General features: G+C 36.3%; 1 protein-coding gene across 2 annotated transcripts in view; it reads right to left on the bottom strand.

Moving 5' to 3' along the window:
- The window catches only part of ZBTB11 (zinc finger and BTB domain containing 11), a 94,608-nt gene that overhangs the window by 23,545 nt on the left and 43,837 nt on the right, over positions 1-27,226 (bottom strand). For both annotated transcript variants that reach the window (XM_077118514.1, XM_077118515.1), the window contains exons 2-8: positions 25,672-25,907; positions 23,787-24,018; positions 16,454-17,298; positions 16,025-16,204; positions 3,660-3,905; positions 2,118-2,262; positions 686-803 (exon numbers count right to left, since the gene is read on the bottom strand). In XM_077118514.1, the coding sequence (XP_076974629.1) occupies positions 686-803; positions 2,118-2,262; positions 3,660-3,905; positions 16,025-16,204; positions 16,454-17,298; positions 23,787-24,018; positions 25,672-25,907 (2,002 nt within the window). The remainder of the gene's footprint in view (positions 1-685; positions 804-2,117; positions 2,263-3,659; positions 3,906-16,024; positions 16,205-16,453; positions 17,299-23,786; positions 24,019-25,671; positions 25,908-27,226) is intronic.

Below are 27,226 nucleotides of genomic sequence, written 5' to 3'. Positions count from 1 at the left end.
AAGAACCCAGCTCCACAACATTATTAACTATATACAAAATATTGAGAATAAGTAAATCTGTGCAGAGGTAAAGAAGATTAGTGGTTGCCTAGGACTAGGGGGATGGAAGGATTGGTGGGCAACAGTTAAGAGTATAGGTTTCCTTGTGGGATGATACAAACGTTCTAAGATTGTGATGACTGCACAGCTCTGAGCCTACACTAACAGCCTTTGAATTTTACACACCAAATGGGTGATTTGTTGTTATGTAATTTATATCTCAATGAAGTTGTTTGAAAAGTAATGAATGGGGCGGGCCACCGTGGCTCAGTGACAGAATTCTCATCTGCCATGCGAGAGACCTGTGCCTGCCCATGCAAAAAAAAAAAAAAAAAAAAGTAATGAATGGATAATGGATAAATAAATAAATAGCAACACTGAGGGCAAAAGGAGGAGGGTGGGGGAAGACTGACTAAAATCAAGAGAAAACTGAGATGGTGGTGATCATAGCATAGCATTGTAAATGTAATTGACAGTGGTTAAAATGGAAAATGTTACACTGTATACATGTTGCCACAATAAAATGAAAAAGAGTAGACTGAAATTAGTTTTATATTATCTTCTAATATTTTATTTTGAAAACAATTTTCAAATAAGCTAAGAATATAATGAAACTATTTGAATGCTTCACATATTAAATACTTACTGAGTACAATGATAGCCTCGAACCTCAGGCTTTGGCTGGTGTTTCTTTAGATGTTTGCTGAGACCAGAGCCCCTGTGAAAAGACTTTCCACAAACTGAGCAAAGGTACTTGGACTCTCCTGTAAAAAATAAAAACAATGTCACAAAACCAACAATTAACCAAGAGACTGAGAGAACCTTCTCGACCAAAAGGGGGAAGAGTAAAATGAGGCAAAGTGTCAATGGCTGAGAGATCCCAAACAGAGTCGAGAGGTTATCCTGGAGGTTATTCTTACGCATTAAGTAGATATCACCTTGTTCAAGATGTAGTGGAGAGGCTGGAGAGAATTGCCTGAAAATGTAATGCTGTGTTCCAGTAGCCATGTTTCTTGATGATGACTGAACAATGATATAGCTTTCACAATGAGACTCTGTGAATGTGAAAACCTTATGTCTGATGCTCCTTTTAGCTACTATATCAACAGAAGAGTAGAACATAGGGAATAAAAATAAATAATAGGGGGAACAAATGTTAAAATAAATTCAGTTTGAAATAGTGGTAAATGAACGCGAGGGGTAAGGGGTATGGTACATATAGTTTTTTCTCTCTGTTATCATTTTATTTCTTTTTCTGTTGTCTTTTTATTTCTTTTTCTAAATCGATGCAAATGTACTAAGAAATGATGAATATGCAACTATGTGATGATATTAAGAATTACTGATTATATATGTAGAATGGAATGACTTCTAAATGTTTTGTTTGTTAATTTTTTAAATAAAAATAAATAAACACACACACACACAAAAAAACAAGCAAAAAAAAACCCAACAATTAGGTCATCTTCCAAGAGAATTATCATATTTCAGAAATTATAGTAAAGATGAAACAGAAGCCATTTGATAGCCACCTTCTAAGAATCAGAGCAAAATCTTTATTTCCTTTCAACTATGATAACAGCAAAGGACACTACCCAAAAAATGTGACACACCTGCATAACCCATGGATCATAATAGTAATGAGTTGAATATAAGTTCCAGAACAGATATCTACCTTTCATCAGCCATTTCCACATACCTGCTTTAAAGTATCTGAAAATAAATATGAGCAGACTAAAAATTCTAATAAAAGTTTAAGCTATCTATCATGATGACATTTATATCTGCCTACTGCATAACTATTTAAAAACATGACCATTTCTTTAAGTGTCTGGATCTAAGTTATAAGAAATTTAACACTTGAAACAATTTTTGTATGCTCTGAAACCAGGCTTAAGAAAAATTTTTAATTTAAAAAACATACAAAAAAATTAAAAACAAAGGAACTCTCACTAATAAAAAAATGCACACAAACCACCTACAGTATACCAATGTAATTTCCAATATAATTATAGCATGTCAATATAATTAATATTTCATGAAATGGAAATATATTAACATAAATTATTCATCATCACCTGTATGAATACTCATATGTTCCTGAAGACTCCGTTTGGTAACAAATGACTTAACACAGAGTTCACACTGGAACTGCTTTTGTGATTGATGGAGACTCTGATGTAATTTTAGACCATGCTTGTAGATGAAAGTTTTTCCACAAACCTATGACAGAACAGGGTTGTTTAAGCCAATAAAATGAAGGAGAGGATAGGAGCTATTTTTGAAGAAAAGGGCAGAAAACCTAACGTGCAACTTTGAATTAAATTATAGATAAAATGACAGTGAAAACTGAAAAGTGACAAAGATATGAACTGGTTGCGCTTCTTCTAATTAAGTACATATAAAATACTGCTGCTATTTTTTCTTAAATCCATGTTGTCATGCAAGAAGCTCAAAATGGTACAAACAAACCTGGTACAATCCTTGTGAAACTGATAAACAGTATACCTTATGTTAAAAGAGAAAGAAGTTTAATTGAGAACAATACTCTAATTTCCTACTATTTCACTATAATGATGCTTCTCAAATTCTCTCTGATGAAGAACAAGCTTTTTTTTTTTCCTCAAACCACTGGAAAAAGATTTTTTTAAAAACAATAAAAATGCCATGACAACATGAAATTGCTATGAGAGTTTCTATGGACATACTTTGTAAGTAACTAGATGAACAGAAGCCAATTAATACTTAGTATTTAAATTTATGAATTTAAATAAATAAATAAAATAATATTTGGGAGTTGGCTTCAAAATATAAGGGGGAGAAGAATAGGGCAGTGAGTGACAGTAAACAGAAAACCATGAGACTGACCGTGAGTGAAGCTGGGTAATGGGTTCATGCTATTCTTTTGTATTTTATTCTTATATAATAAAAAGCTAAATAAGAGAAATATTAAAAATCTCATTGGTTCCATATGTGTTCACTAATAAAAACAATGTATCATGCTTATACGCAAGGCTACAGGTGCTATTATAAACTTTTCATCATTCCAAATGGCTAGTCATTTCACCAATCCTCTGACTAGTCAGAGGATTCTTTACCTCAGGAGTCCTATTTTGGGATTAAGGGACCCTCAGTCCTCATTTCTAGAGAAGGACACATAGTTTAGGCAGGACTTGTGCTGTCAAAGGAGATTTGTTTCAACCATGGGTTCTTTTTCAGTTTGGTAGATAGGTCCTGCTAAAATAAAGACTATGGAATGGTTAGAATGATAAACTGGTTATGTCCTACCAGTACATCCTATGGACCCTAACAATTTTCACAAACATCCTAACTGGATTCATTTCAAATTACAACTTCTCACAACAAATTAAAAAGGGAAGGGAGGGGATACATGAGAACTCTGTATTTTCTGCATGATTTTTTTGTTAGCTTATGACTTCACCTATTACAAAAAAAAAACAGGAAGGGAATTACCCTTGACCTAGACAATAAACTGAAGCTTTAGATCTCCCTGTGACATTTAACAAGAGTCAAGATGACTTCAGAATACAAACCAACTAGTCCCATCACCATAATTAAGTACTAATTTTTTAATAATAAAATAAATGTTATGGCTTTACCTGGCATGCATGTGGCTTTACACCTGTGTGTTTTAACATATGTATTCGAAGAGAATATAGTTTAGGTAATGTTCTTCCACATATGGAACATATAAATTCTCGTTTGGTTCTGCCCTTCTCAGAAGATGTTCCTGATGCTTCATTAGATGTGGAAGTGGAAGAGGATGAAGTGGGTGCATCTTTTCTGGTATGTCGAATAAGGTGTGCTCGCAAGGAGGCACTGTACTGAAACTGTTTTTTACATAACTAAAAGAAAAAGTAAACAAAATTCTGTCAATGTACTTCTATTACAAAATGTTAAGTGCAACTCAACACACATTTAAACTTCCCACTTCTTTGTTACTGCAATACACATAAACATATGTATCATGTAAAAGACAATATGCTAGGTATAAAAGAATATAGTACCAAGCCCCTACTTCTCTGGAGAGGTTTATAATCTAATTGCAGAAAAAGGATTTATAATAAAAAGGGTTAAACACTCAAGCAGAGGGAGTGATCTGAGCAATGAGGAAAGACTAAGCAAAGTCTTGAACTGGGTTTGAGGGAACTAGACAAAGTTAGAAGAATACTACCACTATATAACTAATAGCTCTTAGATGGAGCAGAAATAGGGGTTGGAAAAACTAAAAAGATAAGATTGTGATGGTCCTTGAATTATCCTGTATGAAAGTTGTTTTTCTTTCTCTGTAAGTCAAAAGTCATATACAAACATACTTTGTTTTACTGTGCTTTGCAGATATTGTGTTTTTTACAAATTGAAGGTTTGTTGGCAAAGCTGCATTGAACAAGTCTATCAGCACCATTATTCCAACAGCATGTGTCCACCTTGCATCTCTGTGCCACATTTGGGTAATTTTCATAATATCTCAAACTTTTTTTTTTTTTTGTGGAGAAGAAAATAATTTATTGATGATCTTGCAAGAACAGGCACTCAACCAAAAAAATGATGGCTGGTGCGCCAACCAATAGGATGCCACAGGTTTTATACCCTAAGCTTAGCATGCAGGTCCTTCCCCTGTTTCTCCACTGACTGGATACTCCAGAGGTTACAGCCTACCTGGATAGTCCAACTAATTCAAATTTCCTGCCAAAGTAAGTCTCCTGCTTCTGATTATGCTTTACAATTTTAGTGACCCTGGCCATTACTTATTTAAATTTGTTTTTATCTATATAAGATTTGGTGTCAACTGTAGGCTTGCATCAGAGGTCCTCCCTTTTCTCTGCCTGCAAGACCAAGCTGAGATGTTTTGCAGCTTTTCATTCAGTGAGTTCTGTTTCTCTCATCCTGCGTCATTTTGCATGAAGGCTAAACTTTATTCTCACATAAATAATACCACGAATATTTTAGTTTACAAAATTAAGTCATGGCTTCGAAAAACTAGTTCAGAGCTCTATTTATTTAAATGCTACTCTCTTATTTAGAGGTCTTACAAGTGTCATCTCTTCCATGAGGCCTTCTTAGGTCATTCTTTATCTATCTGCTTTTAAAAACTTTCCAGCATTTTTATTTCTTTGTTACCACTGTCTTATACCAAGCCCCGGTACAAGTATATTCTAACTGGAATATAAACTCTTTGAAGCTAAGAATTAGGTTTTCCCTATTTATGATGGCATTTATTAACAGAACTATACTGATTGACATAAACAGAGCCACTATAAATTCAAATTCTTCCACATACTGAGGTAACAAATGGCCAAGTAAAAAAAAAGCCAGATTCTTTGAAATCCAAGTAGGCAATGTTATAAAAAAGCACCCATTTATATTTCTTGCTAAACTTAACCAATTTCTTAAATAGGGTATATCTGAAGCATCAGCGTATCTTTTTTTTTTTTAACTTTTTTATTGCATAGTATAAAATATATACAAACCAAAGAAATTAAAAAGCAGTAGTTTTCAAAGCACTCTTCAACAAGTAGTTACAGGACAGATCCCAGAGTTTGTCATGGGCTACCATACGATCCTCTCATATTTTTCCTTCTAGCTGATTCAGAATAAAGGAGGCTAGAGGGCTTAAATATTTTTTTATCATGACAATTGACTTTCCTTCCTTCTTTTTTCATGAAAAATAACATATACATAAAAATACTATAAACTTCAAAGCACAGCACCATAATTAGTTGTAGAATATATTTCAGAGTTTGACATGGGTTACAATTACACAATTTTAGGTTTGTACTTCTCGCTGCTCTAAGATACTGGAGATTAAGAGATATCGATTTAATGATTCAGCATCCATATTCATTTGCTAAATCCTATCTTCTCTGTATAACTCCACCATTACCTCTGATCTTTCCATCCCTCTCTTTAGGGGTGTTTGGGCTATGACAATTCTAAATTTCTAATATTGGAAGGGTCTGTCACTAATATGGGGTAGAGAGATGGAACTATCTGATGTTCTGGAGAGGCTGGGCTAGGTTTCAGGACTCATCTGGACCAGGGACCCATCTGGAGGTTGTAGTTTTCTGGAAAGTTACTCTAGGTGCACGGAACCCTTGAGGAATCTCATATACTGCCCTAGGTAGGTGTTCATTAGGATTGGCTGGAACGGTCCTGGTTGGGTATTGGCAGGTTATGATAGGTAGCAAGGTCTAACTGAAGCTTGCATCAGAGCAACCTCCAAAGTAGCTTCCTGACTCTGTTTGAACTCTCTCTGCCAGAGAAATGTTACTGATTTCGGCACATTAATTTTATATCCTGCCACCTTGATGAACTTGTTTATTAGCTCAAGTAACTTTGCTATAGATTTCTCAGGATCTTCCAAGTATAGTACCATATCATCTGCAAATAATGAGCTTTACTTTTCCTTTCCAATTTGGATGCACTTTATTTCTTTGTCCTGCCTTATTGCTCTAGTTAGAACTTCTAGCTATTCAACTTCTATGTTGAATAATAGTGGTGACAGTGGGCATTCTTGTCCTGTACCTGATCTTAGTGGGGAAGCTTTCATTCTCTCTTGAGTACAATGCTGGCTATCAGTTTCATGTATGCCCTTTATCATATTGAAGTAATTACCTTTGATTCTTCTCTTTTGGAGTGTTTTTATCAGAAAAGGATGCTGAATTTTGTAGAATGCTTTTTCAGCATCAATCAAGATTATCTTGTGATTTTTCCCTTCAGATTTGTTAAAGTGCAGTATTACATTAATTGATTTTCTTGTGTTGAACCATCCTTACATTCCTGGTATAAACCCCACTTGGTCATTGTGCTGGTTTGAAATGATGAATGTACCCTAGAAAAGCCATGTTTTAATCTTAATTCCATTTTGTAAAGGCAGCCATTTCTTCTAATCCCTATTCAGTATTAAATGTTTGAAACTGCAATTAGACCATCTCCCTGGAGATGTGATTTAATTAAGAGTGGTTGTTAAGCTGGATTAGGTAGGGGCATGTCTCCATCCATTTGGGTGGTCTTGATAAATTTCTGAAGTCCTACAAAAGAAGAAACATTTTAGAGAATTGGAGATTCAGAGAGAGCAGAGCAAAATGACATAGCCATGAGAAGCAGAGTCCACCAGCCAGCAACCTTTAGAGATGAAGAAGGAAATGCCTCCTGGGGAGCTTCATGAAACAGGAAGCCAGAAAAAGAAGCTAGCAGATGACACCATGTCCACATGTGCCCTTCCAGATGAGAGAGGAACCCTGTGTTCACCATCTGCCTTTCCAGATGAGAGAGAAACTCTGACTGTGTTTGCCATGTGCCTTCTCACTTGAGACAGAAACCCTGAACTTCATCGGCCTTCTTGAACCAAGGTATCTTTCCCTGGTTGGACATTTCTATAGACTTGCTTTAACTGGGGCATTTTCTCAGCCTTAGAACTGTATACTAACAACCTATTAAATTCCCCTTTTTAAAAGCCATTCCATTTCTGGTATATTGCATTTCAGCAGCTAGCAAACTAGAATAGTCATGGTGTAGAATTCTTTTAATGTGCTGTTGGATTCGATTTGCTAATATTTTATTGAGAATTTCTATACCTATGTTCGTAAGGGAGATTGGTCTGTAGGTTTCTTATAGCTTTACCCGGTTTTGTTATTAAAATGATATTAGCTTCATAAATGGAGTTAGAGTTCCATTTTCCTCAATTTTTTTGAAAAGTCTGTGCAAGATTGGTGTTAGTTCTTAATGGAATGTTTGATAAAATCCCCCCGTGAAGCCATCTGGCCCTGGGCTTTCCTTTGTAGGAAGACTTTTGATGACTGACTGAATCTCTTTACTTGTGACTGGTTTGTTGAGATCTTCTATTTCTTCCAGAGTCAGTATAGCTTGTTTGTGTGTATCCAGGGATTTGTCCATTTCATCTAAGTTGTCTAGTTTGTTAGTGTATAGTTGTTCATAGTATCCTCTTATGATTTCTTTAATTTCTTCAGGGCCTGTGGTAACACACCCCTTATTTCTGATTTTGTTTATTTTCATCGTCTCTCTTTTTTTCTTTGTCAGTCTTGCTAATGGGCCATTAATTTTCTTGATTTTCTCAAAGAACTAACTTTTGGTTTTATTGATTCTATTGTTCTTTTGTTCTCCCATTTATATATCTCTGCTTTAATCTTTAATTCTCTTCTTCTATTTGCTGTTCTTTCTCAAGTTCTTCCAGGAGTGCTATTAAGTCCTTGATTTTTTTTTTGCTATTTCTTGTTTTTTAATATAGGCATTTAGGGCAATAAATTTCCGTCTCATCGCAGCTTTTGCCGCATCCCATAAGTTCTCATAAGTTGTATTCTCATTTTCATTCATCTCCAGATAGCTACTGATTTCTCTAGCAAATTTTTCTTTGACTGACTGGTTGTTTAAGAGTGTGTTGTTTAATCTCCATATATTTGCGAATGTTCTTGTTCTTTGGTGGTTATTGAGATCCAGCTTCATCCCATTGTGATCAGCGAAAGTGCTTTGAATAATTTCAATGTATTTAAATTTATAAAGACCTGTTTTGTGTCCCAGCATATGATCTATCCTGGAGAATGTTCCATGAGCTCTTGATAAGAATGTATATTCTTGTGCTTTAGGGTGCAATGTTCTACACATGTTTGTTAGGTCTAATTAATTTATTAAGCTATTTTACTTCTCTATTTCCTTGTTGATCTTCTGTCTGGTTGTTCTATCTATATAGAGGATAGTGGAGTATGGAAGTCTCCTACTATTATTGTTGAAACCTCTATTGCTCCCTTCAGTTTTGCCAATGTCTGTCTCATATACTCTAGAGCTCCTTGATTGGGAGCATAAACATTTATGATCATTATAACTTCTTAGTGAATTGACCCTTTAATTAGTATATAGTGTCCTTCTTTGTCTCTTATGATGTCTTTACATTTAAAGACTATTTTGTCTGATATTGGTATAGCTACTCCTGCTTTCTTTTGGTTATATGTATGGAAAATCTTTTTTCTATCCTTTCACTTTCAATCTATTTGTATCATTGTATCTAAGATGAGTCTCTTGTAAGCAGTATATAGCTGGATGGTGTTTCTTAATCCATTCTGCCAATTTATATCTCTTAATTGTTAATTTAGTCCATTAACAACATTCAAAGTTATTACTGAAAAGGCGCTTCTTGATTCCACCACCTTATCTTTCTTATTTTATTTGTCAGATCTATATATTCTTTTCCTTCTTTCTCTTTGTATTCTTTAAATTACCCTTAGTGGTACTCTTCAATTCTGTGCCCTCCTCCAGACCTCTCTCTTCGGTCTTTTTTTTTTCCTGCCGGTAGAATTCCTTTTAGTATTTCTTGTAGGGCCAGTCTCTTGTTGACAAATTCTTTCAGGATTTCTTTGTCTGTGAAAACTTTAACCTCTCCCTCAGTTTTGAAGGACAATTTGGTTGGGTAGAGAATTCCTGGCCGGAAGTCTCTCTCTTTCAGGATCGTGAATATATCATACCACTGCCTTCTCGCCTCCATGGGGCTAGTTGAGTAGTCTGAACTCAGTCTTATTTGATTTCCCTTGTATGTAGTAGATTGTTTGTCTCTTGCTGCTTCCAGGATTTTCTGTTTTTCTTCAACATTTGACAGACTAATTAGTATGTGCCTTGGGGAAGGCCTATTTGGGTTTATTCTGTTTGGAGTTCATTGGGCTTCTTTGATTTGTATATTTATGCCCTTTATGAAGGTTGGGAAGTTTTCCCCCATTATATTCTCAACTACTCTTCCTAGCCCTTTACTCCTCTCTTCTTCTTCTGGAACAACCATGATTCTTATACTTGTGTGCTTTGTTTTGATCAGTTGTTCCAATGTCTGGGTCTCCTCTGTGTTTTAATTTGGTCATTAGGCAGGGCTATATCTGTCTGCATTGTGATGTGCTTAGTGATCTTCTGCTATCTTCGTGGCATATAAATATCTTGACTGATTTACTCTGGGACTCGATTTCTTTCAGTAGTCTAAGGCCTTGTGTTTGTGGCATGGTTGTACTACAGGGAGCAGGACATGGAGTGGGACACTCAGTACAGTGATTTGTTTCAGAGCAGGTATAGGCACAGGTTGGGGATGTTATGCTGATGCTTGTGAAAGTGGGCACCCAGCGGCCAGGGAGGACATAGCTAAGCAGATGCACCAGTCTGGGGGGCATAACCCTGGTGTGCACTGGTGTAAGGCACGGGGCCCTTTGTGCGCATGCATAGAGCTGTGGCAGCAGATCGGTGTTACGCCTTTTGGGATTGGGGGCAGATGTGACCTGGCTGCACAGGTCATCACTTTCTCAGAGCTGGGAAGTGGGGCTGAGGGCTGTGTGCATGTGCAGTTCTAGGACTGCTGCAAAGTGAGGTTCCCAGAGCTGAACAACGTGATTGGGGGCCCATGTACATGCATGGGCTTGGCAGTGCTGTAAACTGATGCGCAGAGCTCGGGGTGGGGGTGGGGGGTGGACATGGAGTGAGGCTGTGAGATACAATGGGCAGGTGGGCAGGGGGCAGGGATAGCCTAGGTATGGAGGTTAACGCCTGTAGCCTTTATGTGCTGGCAATAGCCTGGAGGGAACAGGGAGGGGGAGGTAGTGCTTGGGAGGTTTGCAAGAGAGGTGGGTTGGGCTGTACTTGGGGTAGGGGTGGGGGGCAGTACCTGCACTGGGGCTGGTGGGGTGGGGGTGCCTGGAGCGCGGGGTAAGAGAGGGGTGACAGGGTTTAGGTTCATGGGGTGTGGAGTGAGTCGCCAGTCCCAGGACTGCACTTGTAAGGGTAGCGTGTCCAAGGGATGTGTCCTGGCTTACTTCCTAGTCCTGTGCTTTTGTCTGTGCACTTCCACAGGCTTCATGGCTCCATGGCTCCATGCTAGGCTCCATGTATCTCCCTCTCAGTTCCTTGGCCTCTGCAACCAAGGCTGCCCCATATGGTGAAGAAGGCTCTCCCACGTCAGCCGGACTCCCGATTCGCTGCCTCAGTCACCGTCCTGTCCCTTCTCCAACTTTACCGTGCAGCAGGGCTAATCACAAGCTACTCTAGTTGCCCATCTTCCCAGAAGTCCAAGCAACATCTAAACCTTTTAATTATTTTTATATCTGTTACGGTGATATGTGATTGTGATGTTTGATGTTACTACTGTAATTATTTTGGGGTACCAAGAAATGCACCAATACAAAACAGGGAACTTAATCGATAAATGTATGTGTTCTGACTGTTTCACCAACTGGCCATTCCCGGTCTCTCCCTCTCCGTGAGCCTCACTATTCCTGAGATGCAACAATACTGAAAGTAGGCCAATTAATAACCCTACAATGGCCTCTTAATGTTCAAGTCTCACTTTAAATCAACAGCTAGAAATGATTGCGCTTAGGGAAGATGGCATGTTGAATACTGAAACAGATCCAAAGCTAGGCTTCTTGTACCAGTAGCAAAGTTGTGAATGCAAAGGAAATGTTCTTGAAGGAAATTAGAAGTGCTACTCCAGTGAGCTTATAAATGATAAGAAAGTAAAACAGCCTACTGCTGATAGAAAGTTTTGCTGGTCCAGATCAAGCCAGGCAAATAGTATGTTAAGCCAAAACTTAATCCAGAGCAAGGCCTAACTCTTCTCAATTCTACAAAGGCTGAGAGAAGTGAGGAAGCTACAGAAGAAAAGTTGGAAGGCAGCAAAAATTGGTTCATGATGTTGAAGGAAAGAAGCCACCTCCATAACATAAAAGCATAAGGTGAAGCAAGTATTGATGTAGAAACTGAAATAAGTTACCCAGAATATCTAGCTAAGAAAGCTGATGAAGGAGGCTACACTAAACAACAGATTTTCAATGCAGACAAAATAACTCTATATTAGAAGAAGATGCCATATAGGACTTGCATAGTTAGAGAGGAGAAGCCAATGCCTAGCTTCAAAGCCTCAAAGGACAGGCTGACTCTCTCTTGTTAAGAATTAATGCAACTGGTGACTTTAAGTTGAAGTCAATGCTCTTTACCATTCCTGAAAATTCTAGAGCTCTTAAGAATTTTGCCAAATCTCTGCCTGTGCTCTATATAAATGAAACAGCAAAGCCTGGATGACAGCACATCTGTTTACCACGTGGTTTACACAATAAACTCATTGTTGAGACCTGTTGCTCAGAAAAAAGATTCCTTTAAAAATATCATTGCTCACTGACAATGTACCTGGTCACCCAAGAGCTCTGTTGGGGATGTACAATAAGAATAATATTATGTTCATGCGGGCTAACATAACATCCAGTCTGCAGCCCATGGATAAATGAGTAATTTCAACTTTCAAGTCCTATTATTTAAGAAATGCATTTCACAAGCCTATAGCTGCCATAGATAGTGATTCCTCTAATAGATTTGGGCAAATTCAACTGAAAACCTTCTGGAAGGAATTCACCATTCTAGATGCCATTAAGAACATTCATGATTCATGGGAGGAGATCAAATAACAACATTAACAGGAATTTGGAACCCTTATGGATGACTTTGAGGGGTTCAAAACTTCAGTGAAGGAAGTAACTGCAGATTTGGTGGAAATAGCAACAGAACTAGAATTAGAAGTACAGCTGTGACTGAACTGTTAGAATCCCATGATAAAATTTTAATGGATGAAGAGTTGCTTCTTATGGATGAGCAAAGAAAGTGGTTATTTAAGATGCAATCTACTCCTGGTGAAAATGCTGTGAACATTATTGAAATGACAACAAAGGATTTAGAATATTGCATAAACTTGGGTGATAAAGCAGCAAAAAGGTTTGAGAGGACTGACTCCAATTTTGAAAGTTCTATCACGGGTAAAATGCTAACGGGGGGGGGGGGGACATCAGATGCTACAGAGAAATTTTGAGTCAAAGAGTCAATTGATAGGCAAATTTCATTGTTGTGTTAATTTAAGAGGTTGCCACAGCCACCACAACCTTCAACAACCACCACCCTGATCAGTCAGGAGTCGCTGACTCCATCGCAAGACCCTGTACCAGTAACGATAATGACTCACCGAAGGCTCAGATGATGGGTTACATTTTTTTAGGTATAAACTATTTTTTAAAAGTATTGTATGCATATCGCTTTTTTAGATGTTTTTTAACACTCAGCATACTACAGTATAGTGTAACATTATTTTAATATGTAAAAACTTCATTTGACTAGCTTTACTGCAATGATTCCAACCGAACCCACAATACTTCTAAGGTATACCTGTATATGCTCAGCATTATAAAACTTATTTAAAAAGAAATAAAATGAAACCAGTCTCCAGGCCCACCACGTCCACAATATTTTGCTTCCTAGAGGTAACTTTTTAAAATTTACTTTCTCTTGATTTTTATCTTTGCAACTCTAAATAACGTATGGCATGGAAGATGACTCTCTCCTTCACCCCTCCATTCCCCCACCACATATATAAATGCTTTACCCTACTTTCCCAATATAGCTGTATTATAATTCTAATTAGACAAATTTCATTATTTCCTAATATTACCAAAGGGTAAATGTTATTTACAAGCTGGGTTATACAGTACACTATAATTCTTTTTCCTTTCTTGCTTTGTGTTTTACCATTCCCTTATTTCCCCCACATATTTACGACAAATTCTCACCAAACTCTTCCCTCGATTGTCTACTGAGAAGAGATCTAATTGAGATCTCAGTCAAAGCACTATGTCCTGTTCCAATCTAAGTTGATCGTTCCCTATGCTTAGTATACAGCTTCATTCTGGGATCTCCCTTCACTGTTGTCTTGGTGAATCCCTTAGACTCTGTTCAACTGTACCCCGTGTTTCCAAATCCCCATATCTTGCTCATTTTGGTGAAATACATCCTCTAGTAGCTTCCTGAAATAGGGGGTTGAGAGGTAAAACCTTTGAGACATTGAAAATATGAAAATTTTCTTATTGTACCCTCATATGTGCCTGATAGTCTTATTAGCAGGAGACTCCAAGTTAGAAATCATGTCCTCAAAATTTTCAAAGCACTGTGTCTTTGTCTTCTACCTTCCACCACTGCTGCTGAAAAGCCTGATTCCATTCTGACTCTTGTCATCTTCTATGAAACTGGCCATCATTTTTCTCTATGGGAATCTGAAAGATATTTCTCTTTGTCTCTGCATTCTGAAATTTCATATTTCTTGATATGGATTTATTTTCATCCATTGTTCCAGGCATTCAATGGGCCATTTTAATATGGAAACTGATATCCTTATGTTCTGAAATTTTTTTATTACCTCATCAATGATTTCATTCCCTACATGTTCTATATAGAATTATCAATTGGATATTGGACATCCTGGATTAATTCTTTAATTTTCTTTTCACTTCCATTTCCCAACTTTTCTATTATCTGTTTTATTCCTAAGAGTCCTAAGAGTTATTGTGTTCTTTTAAGGTACTCTTTTTTAAACACAGTATCCAGCTGTTTACAGATGCAATTTTATCTCTGATATAAATGATACTTTAAGTAAGTTACATGTTTTATTTATCTATTTATTTATTTTTGGTTTGCACTAGACTCTCTAGTCTGAATTTTGCAGTCACTGTTTTTCTTGAAATCTTCTGTCTTAAGTCTGATGATCCTTGGAATCTGTCCATATTTAAGAGTAAGACATAAAAAAGTAATTGAGAGGGTGTATGGGTCGTTCAGTGGTAGAATGCTTGCCTTTCATGTGGGAGACTCAGGTTTGATGCCTGGACCATGCACCCAAAACAAAAAGTAACTGAATTCTCAATGTAAATGGCTGGGTTTGTCAATCATGAGCTGTAGTCAATAACTGTGGGTCTTTTGTGAACTGGGCTTCAAATTTCTCAGCAGTGGGCCGCTTGTTTTTTAGGGTTAAGTGTTTGGCTGCCAACATTCTGAGACTTGACTGGGGAAAGAGAAATGGAATATTTCAATATTCAGCATGTCAAAAATTTTTTAATACTTCTCTTGTTTTGGTACAATACATCTACCCTCACTGTACACAGAGTGCCCTCAGAGCAGTTATGGTTTCAACTTTTCCAGAGACTAAAAGATGGATCTTGGGCAAGGATGCAGGGGATAGGGTGATGATGGTTTAATTGCTTCACAAAAGAATTTGTAACAACCATATCTACCTCTACTTTCTACATAATGATACCACCACTTCCTGAGGCTTTTGAGATTCTGCAATACAATTTAAGTTGATTTTTAGCTTTCCCAGTTGAAAACCTAGAATTGAGCTCTTTCAATCTACTAAGTCAGTTACTAGTCCTCTATCTACTTAACAAAATCCATAACTAGTTTCTAAGATCTCCTCTCCTGTTCTCTTTGCACTTTCATGAGTTTATATTATAAAAAGAATCTTTTTACTGCTGCTTTACTACAGTTTTGGGAGGAAGCAGAGGAAAACCTCTGAAGGTTTTTTTTTGCAAGGAAATAACATTTACAAAGCAGATGACAACTCATGGCAACATGCAGAATGCTTGTCATGGTCAGGTTCATGTGCCAACTTGGCCGAGTGGTGGCTGGGCAAGTGCTGGCTTGTCTATTGCAATGAGGACATTTCATAGAATTAAATCATGATCATGTCAGCTGCATCCACAGCTGATTCCATTTGTAATCAGCCAAAGGGGCATGCTTCTACAATGAGCGATGCTTAATCTAATCACTGAGAGCCTTATAAGGAGGATTCAGAAGAGACAGGTTCTTTCTATTTCGGCTGGTGAGCCTTTCCCGTGGAGTTTGTCCAGACCCTCCACGGGAATCGTCGGATTCACAGCCTACTCTGTGGATTTTGGACTCTGCATTTCCACGGTCACATGACACACTTTTATAAATTTTATATTTGCAAGTGTTCCCTGTTGATTCTGTTTCTCTAGAGAACGCTAACTAATACAATGCTGAAATGGAAATAGCGAGATAGAATACAAGTATTAGAATAACAACCAAGCAATATAAATTGGATTCTATTCATCATGAAGTTGGAACCACATTTCAATTAAACTTTCCAGATACTTACTGGGCATTTGTAATCTCTGGCTCTCTCATGTTTCAGTGTGTGCATTATAAGGGCATATCGTCTCTGAAAAACCATTCCACATTCCCCACATTTATGTGATGCTTCTTCTTCAGTGTTTTCTTTAGCATCCCTTTTGGGCTGTTTCATCTTTTTTCCTCTCTGAACTAATTTCTGGGCCACCTGATTAAGGGATGGAAAATACAATCTAAGTAAATATACTCATTTTGATTTTTAAAGACATCAGTTATGTTATAAATTTCTAACAAACATTTCAAATTTACATTATCTTACTATTATTGGTATTTAAAATAATAAATTGCTTTATTGGTCCCCATCCCCAAGTAATTTTCATTATAGCCATAAGTTTAGGAACACAATGCTTTCAACCTAAAGTTACAACTACAAAGATAAACCCCTTTTACATCATACCTGTTGAACTGCTGACTTAGGAACAGCTTTCCGTTTTTGCAGCTTTTTCTCCATTCCCTTGTGTAGTCGGATATATCCCCCTTCACTAACAGAGCGCTGCCGAAGCCTACTTCTATAAGTATCAACATCAGAAATAGGGTCTGCCTTCACGGTTAGTGCATCTACATTTTCCTGATCTTTTAAAGGTGGGTCAAGGTTCTGCCTGTGTTCTGATACATCATCATCACCGATATTCTCAGTTGATGCATCATTTCCCATCTCATTATTCTCTGCGGAGGTACTGATTATATTCTCTTTTGAAAGTTTAGGGTGAATATTAGAAACGGTGCTGTCTTCTTTGCTGTTTGAAGTTTCTTTTTCTGTCTGGTTGTTTTTTGTTGCTAAATCAATTGACTCCATCTCAGGATGGGAATCAGTTACACATTCCACAGGAGACACAGAAGCTTCAGCCTTTGAAGAAATCTGAGGCTCAGTCTGTCGTCCAGGCTCTCCAGTCTGGTCAGCCTCTGACAATTCTCCATTTACTATTAGTACAATTTCACAGTCTCCAAGTTCGGTAGATAAAGTTGTTGTATTTCCCTCATTGTTAGCCACAGGAGGTGCTGTGCCTTCATTCTGTTCTGGTAAGTTTTGGGTAGATGCAACTGTTTGTACTTCACCCTTTTTATATACTGTTAGCTGCTTCTCTTCCATGAGCTTATGTACACTTTCACAGATTTCTAAAACTTCTGACATGAAAAGATGACGAGCCAAGATGGCTACATCAGCCATGCTATAGAAGTCAAAACTTAGCACAGAAGTATAGGCAAATTCCAGTAAAGGAAGGAAACTTGCCTTACAAAAACCTGCATGAAAAAAGATAAGGAACAAAAAAAAAGTCAATTGCCATTAAAACCCCTTATAAGAACAATTAATACAGAATCATGACAATATAAAATACAGTGTAACTGATGTAGCCATTTATTCTGCAATTAAACACCCCTGGATTTGTGGTGTTCTGGTTGCTTATTAAACCCTAACTAACTCACTTCTATGATCCCAAGTCTCTCAATACCTAAAATAGAAGATAATATCAGATTTACTACCTCAAAGAGTTGTTGTAAGGCAGTCATTTTCAATGTACTCCTTAGAACCCTGTGGGTTCTTCAAATTCCCCTCAAGAAACAGCTGCTGGAGAACGGAGGGTAAAAAAAGAGGGAGGCAGATGAGTAGGCAGGGTTCAACCAACCTGTCCCTTAAACCTCATTTCAAAAAGTATAGTTGTATTTTTAAATAGACTTCCACATAAAATTTCATTGAACAGACAGTTCTATGACTAGTAATTAAAAACCAAGGTCTACAGCAGGGATCAACAAAATTTTTCCATAGATAGTAAATACTGCACCCCATAAGATGCCTATTCAATTACTCAACTATGCCAGTAGCTGGAAGGCAGCAGCCATATAGCATATGTAAATGAATGGGCATGACTGTGTCGCAAAAAAACAAGATTTACAAAATGGTGCAAGGGGAAATTGGCCCTAGGGTTGTAGTTTGCCAACCCTTATTCTAAGGGATGAAATAATTACTAAACATATATGAGGCATTACATTCTTATTTTATGTGAGAAAATAGGTCAATTTATTTCTTTTCTAAGTTCTCAGTGCTTCAACTTTCAAAAACCATTTTTAATTTTTCATATTTACATGGTTCAAAATCAGAAAAAAGAACACAAAGTGATAAGTCTAGTTCCATCTCTATAACCAGTATAATTACATTTCAAAATTTATCAGTCAAGCAAATATTCTTATTCCCCTTCTTACACTAGGTTACTATATTACACGTGCTATTCTGCACCTTGCTTGATTTCTGGTATAACAATTTATCTTAGAGATCTTTTATTAGTATATAGAAAGCCAAAGCAACTATAAAAATCCATATCTGCTGTGTTTTTCAGTTTTGACTCAGGTATATAAAATGATGTCCTTTTACATAGGCAGATTGGAAGGAAATGGACAAATACACAGGGATACCTCAAACTGTGAAATACATTAAAAGTCAGGCTGAAAAGTGAAAGGACTGCACACATCGTGATGGCTAATTTGGCCATTCTTAGGAAAGCTGGTATCTGAATAGGGTGCAATATTAAACCCCACTACAAATAATGTGACTAAGACAAGCTTGAAGTAAATGTGCTGGTTTGAAATGATTATATACCTCAGAAAAGCCTTGTTCTTTCTTCTAATCATGATTTAATAGAGAAGAAATCCAGAGTTTGCCTCAGAGAAGCTAAGAAAGGACCAGCAGACATCAGCCACATGCCTTCTGATGTGAGAGAGGAAACCCAGACACCATGCTGCTCTTTCTTCAGAGTCAAGGTATCTTTCCCTGGATATCTTAGTTTGGACATTTTTAAGGACTCAGAACCACAAACAAGTAACAATAAATCCCCTTTATAAAAGCCATTCCATTTTTGGTATATTGCATTCTGGCAGCTTTAGCAAATTAAAACATATTTGGGTACCAGAGAAATGGGGTGCTTCAATTTGTAAATATCAAAAATGCTAGAATGGCTTTATAAACAGATATAGGGAAGGTTCTGAAAGAACTATGATATGCTTGATAGAAAGGGTCTGAATTGCTTTGAAGAGACTGTTAGAAATATGGACACTAAACATTTTCCAGTGAGGCCTTAGACGGAAATGATGAATCTGTCACTGCAAACTGAAAGGAAGGATATCCTTGCTTCAAAGGGGCAGAGAATTTGGTTAAATTGTGTCCTGGTATTGGATGAAAGGTAGAATTTGAAGGCAATGACCTGGGATACACAGCTGAAGAGATTTCCAAACAAAATGTGGACAGTGCAGTCTGAGTAAAATATAAACTCGATTGAAATACTGGTGCTCAATGAAAGGGAGGGGTAAGGGATAATGGATGTATGAGTTTTTTCTTTTTATTTCTTTCTCTGGAGTGATGCAAATGTTCTAAAAATGATCATGGTAATGAATACACAACTATGTGATGACATTGTGAGACACTGATTGTATAATATGGTTGAATGGTATGTGTGTGAAGATGTCTTAATAAAAATATTTTTAAAAAATACTAAACCATTTTTCTTAGAAGAAATATAGGGATAGGTTCCTCTGAGCTTCTGGCACAACATTTCCATCAACTGATTAATATATAACCTTGTTTTGTGTGAGTTTCTAATTAACAATATCTTATTTTAAAAAAACGCTGTCAAATAACACATGCTCTGGCTGGCATTATAAAGCAAGAAAAAAGTTCAAAGTATAAGGGACGGAAAGCAAGAAACAAAATCATTATTAGTAGATGTTTGTTTAATGCAGAAATCCCCAAAGAATTTACACATTAATGTCTGTGTTATTAAGGGACGTAGCAATATTTCTACATAAAATTAACATACATATAAATTAGAAAATACATAATTTAAGGAGAAACAAGTTATAATGGTATAGGAAAATATAAAATAACTTGGACTAAATGTAACAAAATATTTCCAGGCAATGTATGGATAAATCTCTAAAGGTTTGTTTATTTGATACAATCCCTATCAAAATGCATTCATTCTTTTCTTTCTGTATGTGTGCAACATGACAGGTGGATTTTACTATTTATATAAAAGAGCAAAAGGTTGTGAATAGCTAAGACCCACCTTAATAATAAAGGTAAAGATTTTCCTTATGTTAATTATAAAGCTAAAGTAATTAAGATCAATTGACAGCAGCACAGGAAGAGACAACCAACAGAAAAAGGCAGAGAGCCTAGAATAATTTCCAAACACATGTACAAGTTTTTTTGAAACAGAATTTGCATTGTGGATGGGTGAGAAAGGGGCAGAGTTTTCACTAAATAGTTCTGAGACGAGTAACTATCAATAAAGGAAAAAATGAAATTGGCTACCTTACAAACAAAAATAAATTCAAAATGGATTAAAAGTTAAATATGAAAGAAAAATTATAAAATTTTAAAAAGTCAATAATGAAAATATCTTTATGATTTAGGGTAGGGAAGAATTTTTTTTTTTATTGTATAGTATAACATATATACACAAACCAAAGAAATAAAAAAGCAATAGCTTTCAAAGCACTCTTCAACAAGCAGTTAAAAGACAGATCCCAGAGCCTGTCATGGGCTACCATACCATCCTCTAAGATTTTCCCTTCTAGCTGCTTCAGAATACAGGAGGTTAGAAGGCTTAAATATTTTTTTATCATCACAATTGGCTTTTTTCCTTCTTTTTTTTGTGAAAAAAAAAACATATATACAAAAAAAGCTATAAATTTCAAAGCACGTCACCACAATTAGTTGTAGAACGTATTTCAGAGTTTGGTACGGGTTACAATTTCATAATTTCAGGTTTGTACTTCTAGCTGCTCTAAAATACTGGAGACTAAGAGATATCAATGTAATGGTTCAGCATTCATTTTCATTTGCTAAATTCTATCTTCTCTGTATAACTCCACCATCACCTTTGATCTTTCCATCCCTCTCTTTAGGAGTGTTTGGGCTATGACAATTCTAAACTTTTCATATGGAAAGGGTCTATCACTAATATGGGGTAGGGAGATGGAACTATCTGACATTCTGGAGAGGCTGGGCTAGGTTCCAGGACTCATCTGGACCAAGGACCCATCTGGAGATTGTAGTTTTCTGGAAAGTTACTCTAGGTGCATGGAACCCTTGTGGAATCTTATATGTTGCCCTAGATTTTCTTTAGGATTGGCTGGAATCGTCCTGGTTCAGTGTTGGCAGGTTATGATAGGTAGCAAGGTCTAACTGAAGCTTGCATAAGAACAACCTCCAGAGTAGCCTCTCAACTCTTTTTGAACTCTTCCTGCCACTGATACTTTATTAATTACATTTCTTTTCTCCCTTTTGGTCAGGATGGAATTGTTGATCCCATGGTGCCAGGTCTGGATTCATTCCTGGGCGTCATCTCCCACATTGCCACAGAGACTTTCGCCCCTGGATATTATGTCCCACATAATGGGGAAGGCAATGATTTCACTTGCAGAGTTGGGCTTAGAGAGATAGAGGCCATATCTGAGTAACAACAGAGGTCCTCCAGAAGTAACCCTGGGGCATGCCTATAGGTACTCTAAACTTCTCTGCTACCTACATAAGCTTCACAAGGGTAAGTCTCCTGATCAGGGGCATGGCCTATTGTTTTGGGGGTCCCTAAAATTTGACACAGTATCAGGAGGTTTAATAGTTTCATATTCTTTCTCCTGGGAAGAACTTTTTAAAAGCATAAATAACATAAAGAAATACAACAACCTTTTTTTTTTTTAAAGTTTATTTGGATCTCTTTTGTATTTTTCATGTTTCTAACTTTTTTATCACATGCTGTTTTAACGTCCTTGTCTGGTAATTGTAACATTTATGTCAATTCTAAACAGGTTCTTACTAGTTAATTATTCTCTCATTATTGGTCATGTTTTTCTGTCTCTTTGAATGCCTGGTAATTTTTTATTAGATGCCAGACATTGTGAATTTTCCCTAGATGTTTTTTTTTTTAAGTCATCATCATGATCATTTATTGAACATTTACATCAATTCAGAAAAAGAAATAAAAAGAAAACAGAAAAATTCATACACACTATACCCCTTACCCCTCCCTTTCATTGATCACTAGCATTTCAATCTACTGCATTTACTTTAACATTTGTTCCCCCTAGTATTTATTTTTAATCCTTATGTTTTACTCATCTGTCCATAAGGCAGATAAAAGAAGCATTAGGCGCAAGGTTCTCACAATCACACAGTCACATTGTGAAAGCTATATCATTATAGAATCATCTTCAAGAAACATGGCTACTGGAACACAGCTCTATATTTTCAGGCAGTTCCCTCCAGCTTCTCTGTTACACCTTAACTAAAAAGGTGAAAAATTCAACAATCTTAAGCTTGGTAATTAAAAACCAATGGAAATTATAACATTGGTTTTTCATACCATGCACATATTTATATTCTTTATCCAACAATATTTAAATCACTTTTCCTTAATAATGTCTATTTCACTTGCTATTGACTGAATAATATTTGCTGAATAATATATGAAAATAAGCACCTTGAATTAAGAATAAATGAAGTATTTTGTTGGAATATTAGGTTGCTGTGCTACAGCTATTTCAGAGCTGCTAGTTCTTTTCATCTGCTATATGTTGCTAAGAAATTGAAAAATTATACACTTCTTTCTCTCTGCTTCAGATGCCTGATAGGGAAAAAACTCCAAAATAACCATATCAAAAGCCTACACCTGTAATGAGTTTTATTATTCAGACTGCACAGTTAAGGTGCTATTTATTCTCTGAGTCACCAAATCCAGAAAATATACCACTACTATAAACTGTAATATGATTCTAAGCTCCACAAAACTTCTTGCTTTCCATTATATCCCCAGAGCCTAGGCCAGTTCCTGGCTCACAGTAGATGCTTAATAAATACATTTTTTTAAATAAATACATTTTTAACAACTAAATATAATGCTACTGCTGAAGGAGGGGAAACAAAAACATATATACCTAACACATATATTATAAGCAATACATATATTTGTCTTCCCAGAAGAGGTAAGGCCAAAAAGTATATGGTATAAGAGGATCAGTGGTTAAATGGATATGTATTTATGTAACTGGGTAAAGTCACTTTTTTGTTTCAGTAACAATATTTAGCTCAGTAATGTCAGTAATTCAATTTAAGATTTATAGCAATTTTATATTGAGAGAAAACAGATAAATAATGCTACCTACTTTAATTCTTTGTAAATATTCATTAATTTGACTTAAGCCAATGTATAAATTCTAGTGAGGCCAAAAGAAAATGAACTTATTCACTTACCAAAAAAACAAAACACCTCACCTGGAATTCTGATTATTCTACACTGACAGTTTGATTATTTAAATCTATTTTCTAAAGATTAATCTTTAAAAAAATCCATAAAGTATTCCACACACAATCATATGTTTCATAAAAAAAGGTAAAGACAATCCACTTAAAAATATAATATTCACTTATTTATAGCACTGAAGAGGTTCTGGATTTCTAATTGTTTTTAAAGTTTAAATCTCACAAATTCTTCTCTAGTTACAGTTATCCCCCACTAAAAGGCGGTACATGGGAATAACAGCCCTTTCCATAACCCTATTCTAGAAACCTTGCTGAAAGGAAAGACTTCTAATTCACCTTAGCCTGTTGCCTTACTTGTCCCAATATAGCATAAATCCTGTTTGTTAAGACATACAGGCATATGCACACGTACACACAAACACACCCTTCTCCCAGAATGTACTAATAGATAAAAGCAAGAATATCAGAAAATTCTTACCAGAAAGATCCACCACCGCCTCATGACTGGAAACAGCTCCTTTCTCAATAAAAAGATCTCGAAAGTATTCACTATTAGCTGACAAAACAGATTTATGAGCTCTGTATTCTTCTCCTTCAATTAACAGAGTAACATCACAGAACTGGTTGGAGAGTCTCTGTTCATTCAGCTGTTTTAAGACAGCCTGACAATGCTTTGGAGAAGACCGTTTTACCACACCTTTGGTGTCAACCTATCAAAATAAGTTTGAAAATAAGAGCTGAATTATAAATTAGCAGTATTTTTATCTTTAACAAAATTTAAAACAAGGCATACTTTCCTTCTTAACAGATATCCTTAATCAATATGAAGAAAAACTAGTATCCTTTCTGTTACCTCTATATTTAAATAAAGACATTTGGTCTTCACTATTGTCTGCTATGTTAATTCTACTTGACCTAATGAAAACCTGTATCTCTTGCATTTCTTGCTACCTCCTCTTTTTAATCAAGAATTGGATGATGTATGAAACTGATGAAGGCAAAGTCAAAAACTTATACCAGTTTAATTTTATTTTGTTGCACTGATCCAGAGACTGCTTCCAGAAATGTGTTGTCTACCTATATCAAACTACCATTAAAAAAGAAGGGAGGAGGGGTAATTAACAACAAATAAACAAGTTACTAGGTATACTCCGAAGAGAAGAAACAAAAGGAAATAATTACATATGTGTAATATTATAGCTATTCTTAATATTTATTTCTGGAAAGTTTCAAACATACACAAATGTAAAGAGACTAGTGTAATGAACCCCTATAAACCCTTATTCCAACTTCAGCAGTTATCAGATATGGCAATTTATACTTCTGCTTACTTCCTTATCCCTATCTTGAATTATCTGGAAACACTTCCAGACATCATGTCATTTATCTAGAAATATTTCAGTATGTATCTCTTAACAAATTAAGACTTGCACTTCACATCCACCATTTCACATATACTAGGATGGCTGTACTAAAAAAGATGGACAAAAACAAGAGTAATTGAGATTGTGCAGGAATTGGAACCCTCACACATTGCTGGTAGGAATGTAAAATGGTACTGTCGCTGTGGAAAACAGTTTGGTGGTTCCTCAAAGAGTTGAACGTGGAATTATCATGTGACCTGGCACTTCTGCTTATATATCCGAAGAGGTGAAAACTGGGACTTGAACAGCTAGTATCTGTATACCAGTTTTCACGGCAGCATTGTTCACTTTAGCCGACGGGTAGAAGCAACCTAAGTGTGCATCAGCAAAAGGGTGGGTAGGTGACGTGTGGTAAGTGCACAAAATGAAATATTCAGCCATCAAAAGGAATGAATTTCTGACACGTGCTACAAAATGGATAAATCTGACAACACCATGTTGAGTGAGGTGGGCCAGATGCAAAGGGACAAATATTATATCAGAATATGAAATTCCTGGAATAAACAAATTCATAGAGACAGAAAGTAGACTGATCCCCCATTACCAGGGGGTGGGAGTAGGGGTGGAAGCTGCGATGGGGAGTTACAGCCTAATGGGTAAAGAGTTTCTGTTGGGAATGATGGAAAAGCTTTGGTAATGGATATTGGTGACAGTAGTACAATATTGTGACTAAAATAAATATCTCACTGAATTGTACACATGGAAAAAAAAAGAAACAAAAGGAACATTTATTAGCATACATTTAGTCTAAAACAATACATTACCCATTTTTATCTTATTCAACAAGTTGCACTTCAAATACAGAAACCTGCTTAAATCTTCGATATCAATGGTAACGACCAAGCAGTCTTAGTGGTTTGAGAAAAATAAAATCTACCAAGACGGCAAACACTACTACACTGGTATAAACATTAAAACTAAATGGCAAATACCACTTACAAAAATAAGTTCATGTTTGGATACTGGCTTCTTTTTCACAGGTTTGGAGGTTGTAGTAGGAGGTGATGTAAAATTGCTCAGGTCATCTTCTGATTCATTACTTTCTTCTCCAGATTCAAGGTCTAGTCCCAATTCTTCCAACATTTCTGAAGTATCTGATATTGGACGGGAGCGATCTAGTTTTTCCTGACATTTGCTACACTGTTTAATGTAATCTTTGACTTGCTTTAATATACCTACAAGGAAAATAAATCTAATTTATTACTGCTTATTGGGGACTGAATTATATATCACAGAAAAAGCATGTAGTTTTTAAAAAAACTTTAGGATATATTAGTATTTGAATAAATATTTTAAATTATATTTTATTTTCCTAACCAGTTCCAAGTAAGCAGCCAAAACTTTACCCATCCATCAGGGACTTATTCATCTATCTCAAAATGGCTATTCACACCCAAACTCCTACGCTTGACAATACTTTTTTTTTTTAAATAGTTTTATTCACATACCATACGATCCATCCTAAAGGTACAATCAATGGCTCTTAGTATCACAGTTATGCATTCACCACCATAATGAGAATATTCCCATTTCTTCTGAAAAAAAAAAATACCATACCCCTCCCTTATATCCCCCTACTATAGATATTTAGCTTTGGTATACTGTCTCTGACACACTTAAAGAAAGAATATTACAGTGTTTCTGTTAACTACAGACCTTAGTTTGCATTAATTGTATTTTTTCCATGTACCACCTTCCCCATTATTAACACCTTGTAATAGTGACATAATTTGTTCTAGTTCACGAAAAACTTTCTTATATTTTATACAATTAATCACTATCATCATCCACTTCAGTTTTCACTAGATTAATCAGTCCCAGCTTTTATTCTCTAGCTTTCCTTCTGGTGACATAAATGACCCTAGTCTTCCTTTCAATGACACTCACACTCATCTTGAAAAACATGCTCATAATCCATTTCTGTAGGTATAAATCCATTTTAAATTGGACTCTTAGAAGATGCTATTTTCAGTTAAGATGAGGCCAACTGAAACAGTTTGGGCTTTAGTCCAGATTACTGGAGACTTTTATAAGCAGAGTGAGAAAGAAAGCCACAGGGAGGAGTTGGAAATCAGTAGAACCCGGAGGAGAAAGCACAGTATCATGGGCATTGCCATGTGACAGAAAAGTCAAGGACTGAAGATTACCAGCAGCTAGTCCCCAAATGCCAACAGTCTTTAGGGAGAAAGCATTACCAATGCCTTGAGTTTGGACTTAGCCTAGCCTCAAAACTGTAAGCCAAAAAAGTCACATTGCTGAAGGCAATCCACTGCCTGGCATTTGTTTTAGCAGCCGGGAAACTAAGACTCCACTCTTAGTTCTGGAACAGAATTGCAATCCACCCACCAAACTTGTAATAACAACTGTTTTTGAAAGCCACGATATTTTAGGGCTGTTTGAAATAACTGCATGCATAACCTAATAAAAAAGTAACTGTACTTAACTATTCAAAAAGCCTACTTGGAATTTCAACTTCCAGCTCCATCAGCTGGGT

Source organism: Tamandua tetradactyla, chromosome 10, assembly GCF_023851605.1.
Source record: "Tamandua tetradactyla isolate mTamTet1 chromosome 10, mTamTet1.pri, whole genome shotgun sequence".
NCBI lineage: Eukaryota > Metazoa > Chordata > Mammalia > Pilosa > Myrmecophagidae > Tamandua > Tamandua tetradactyla.
This window is presented reverse-complemented; position numbering and strand designations above follow the sequence as displayed.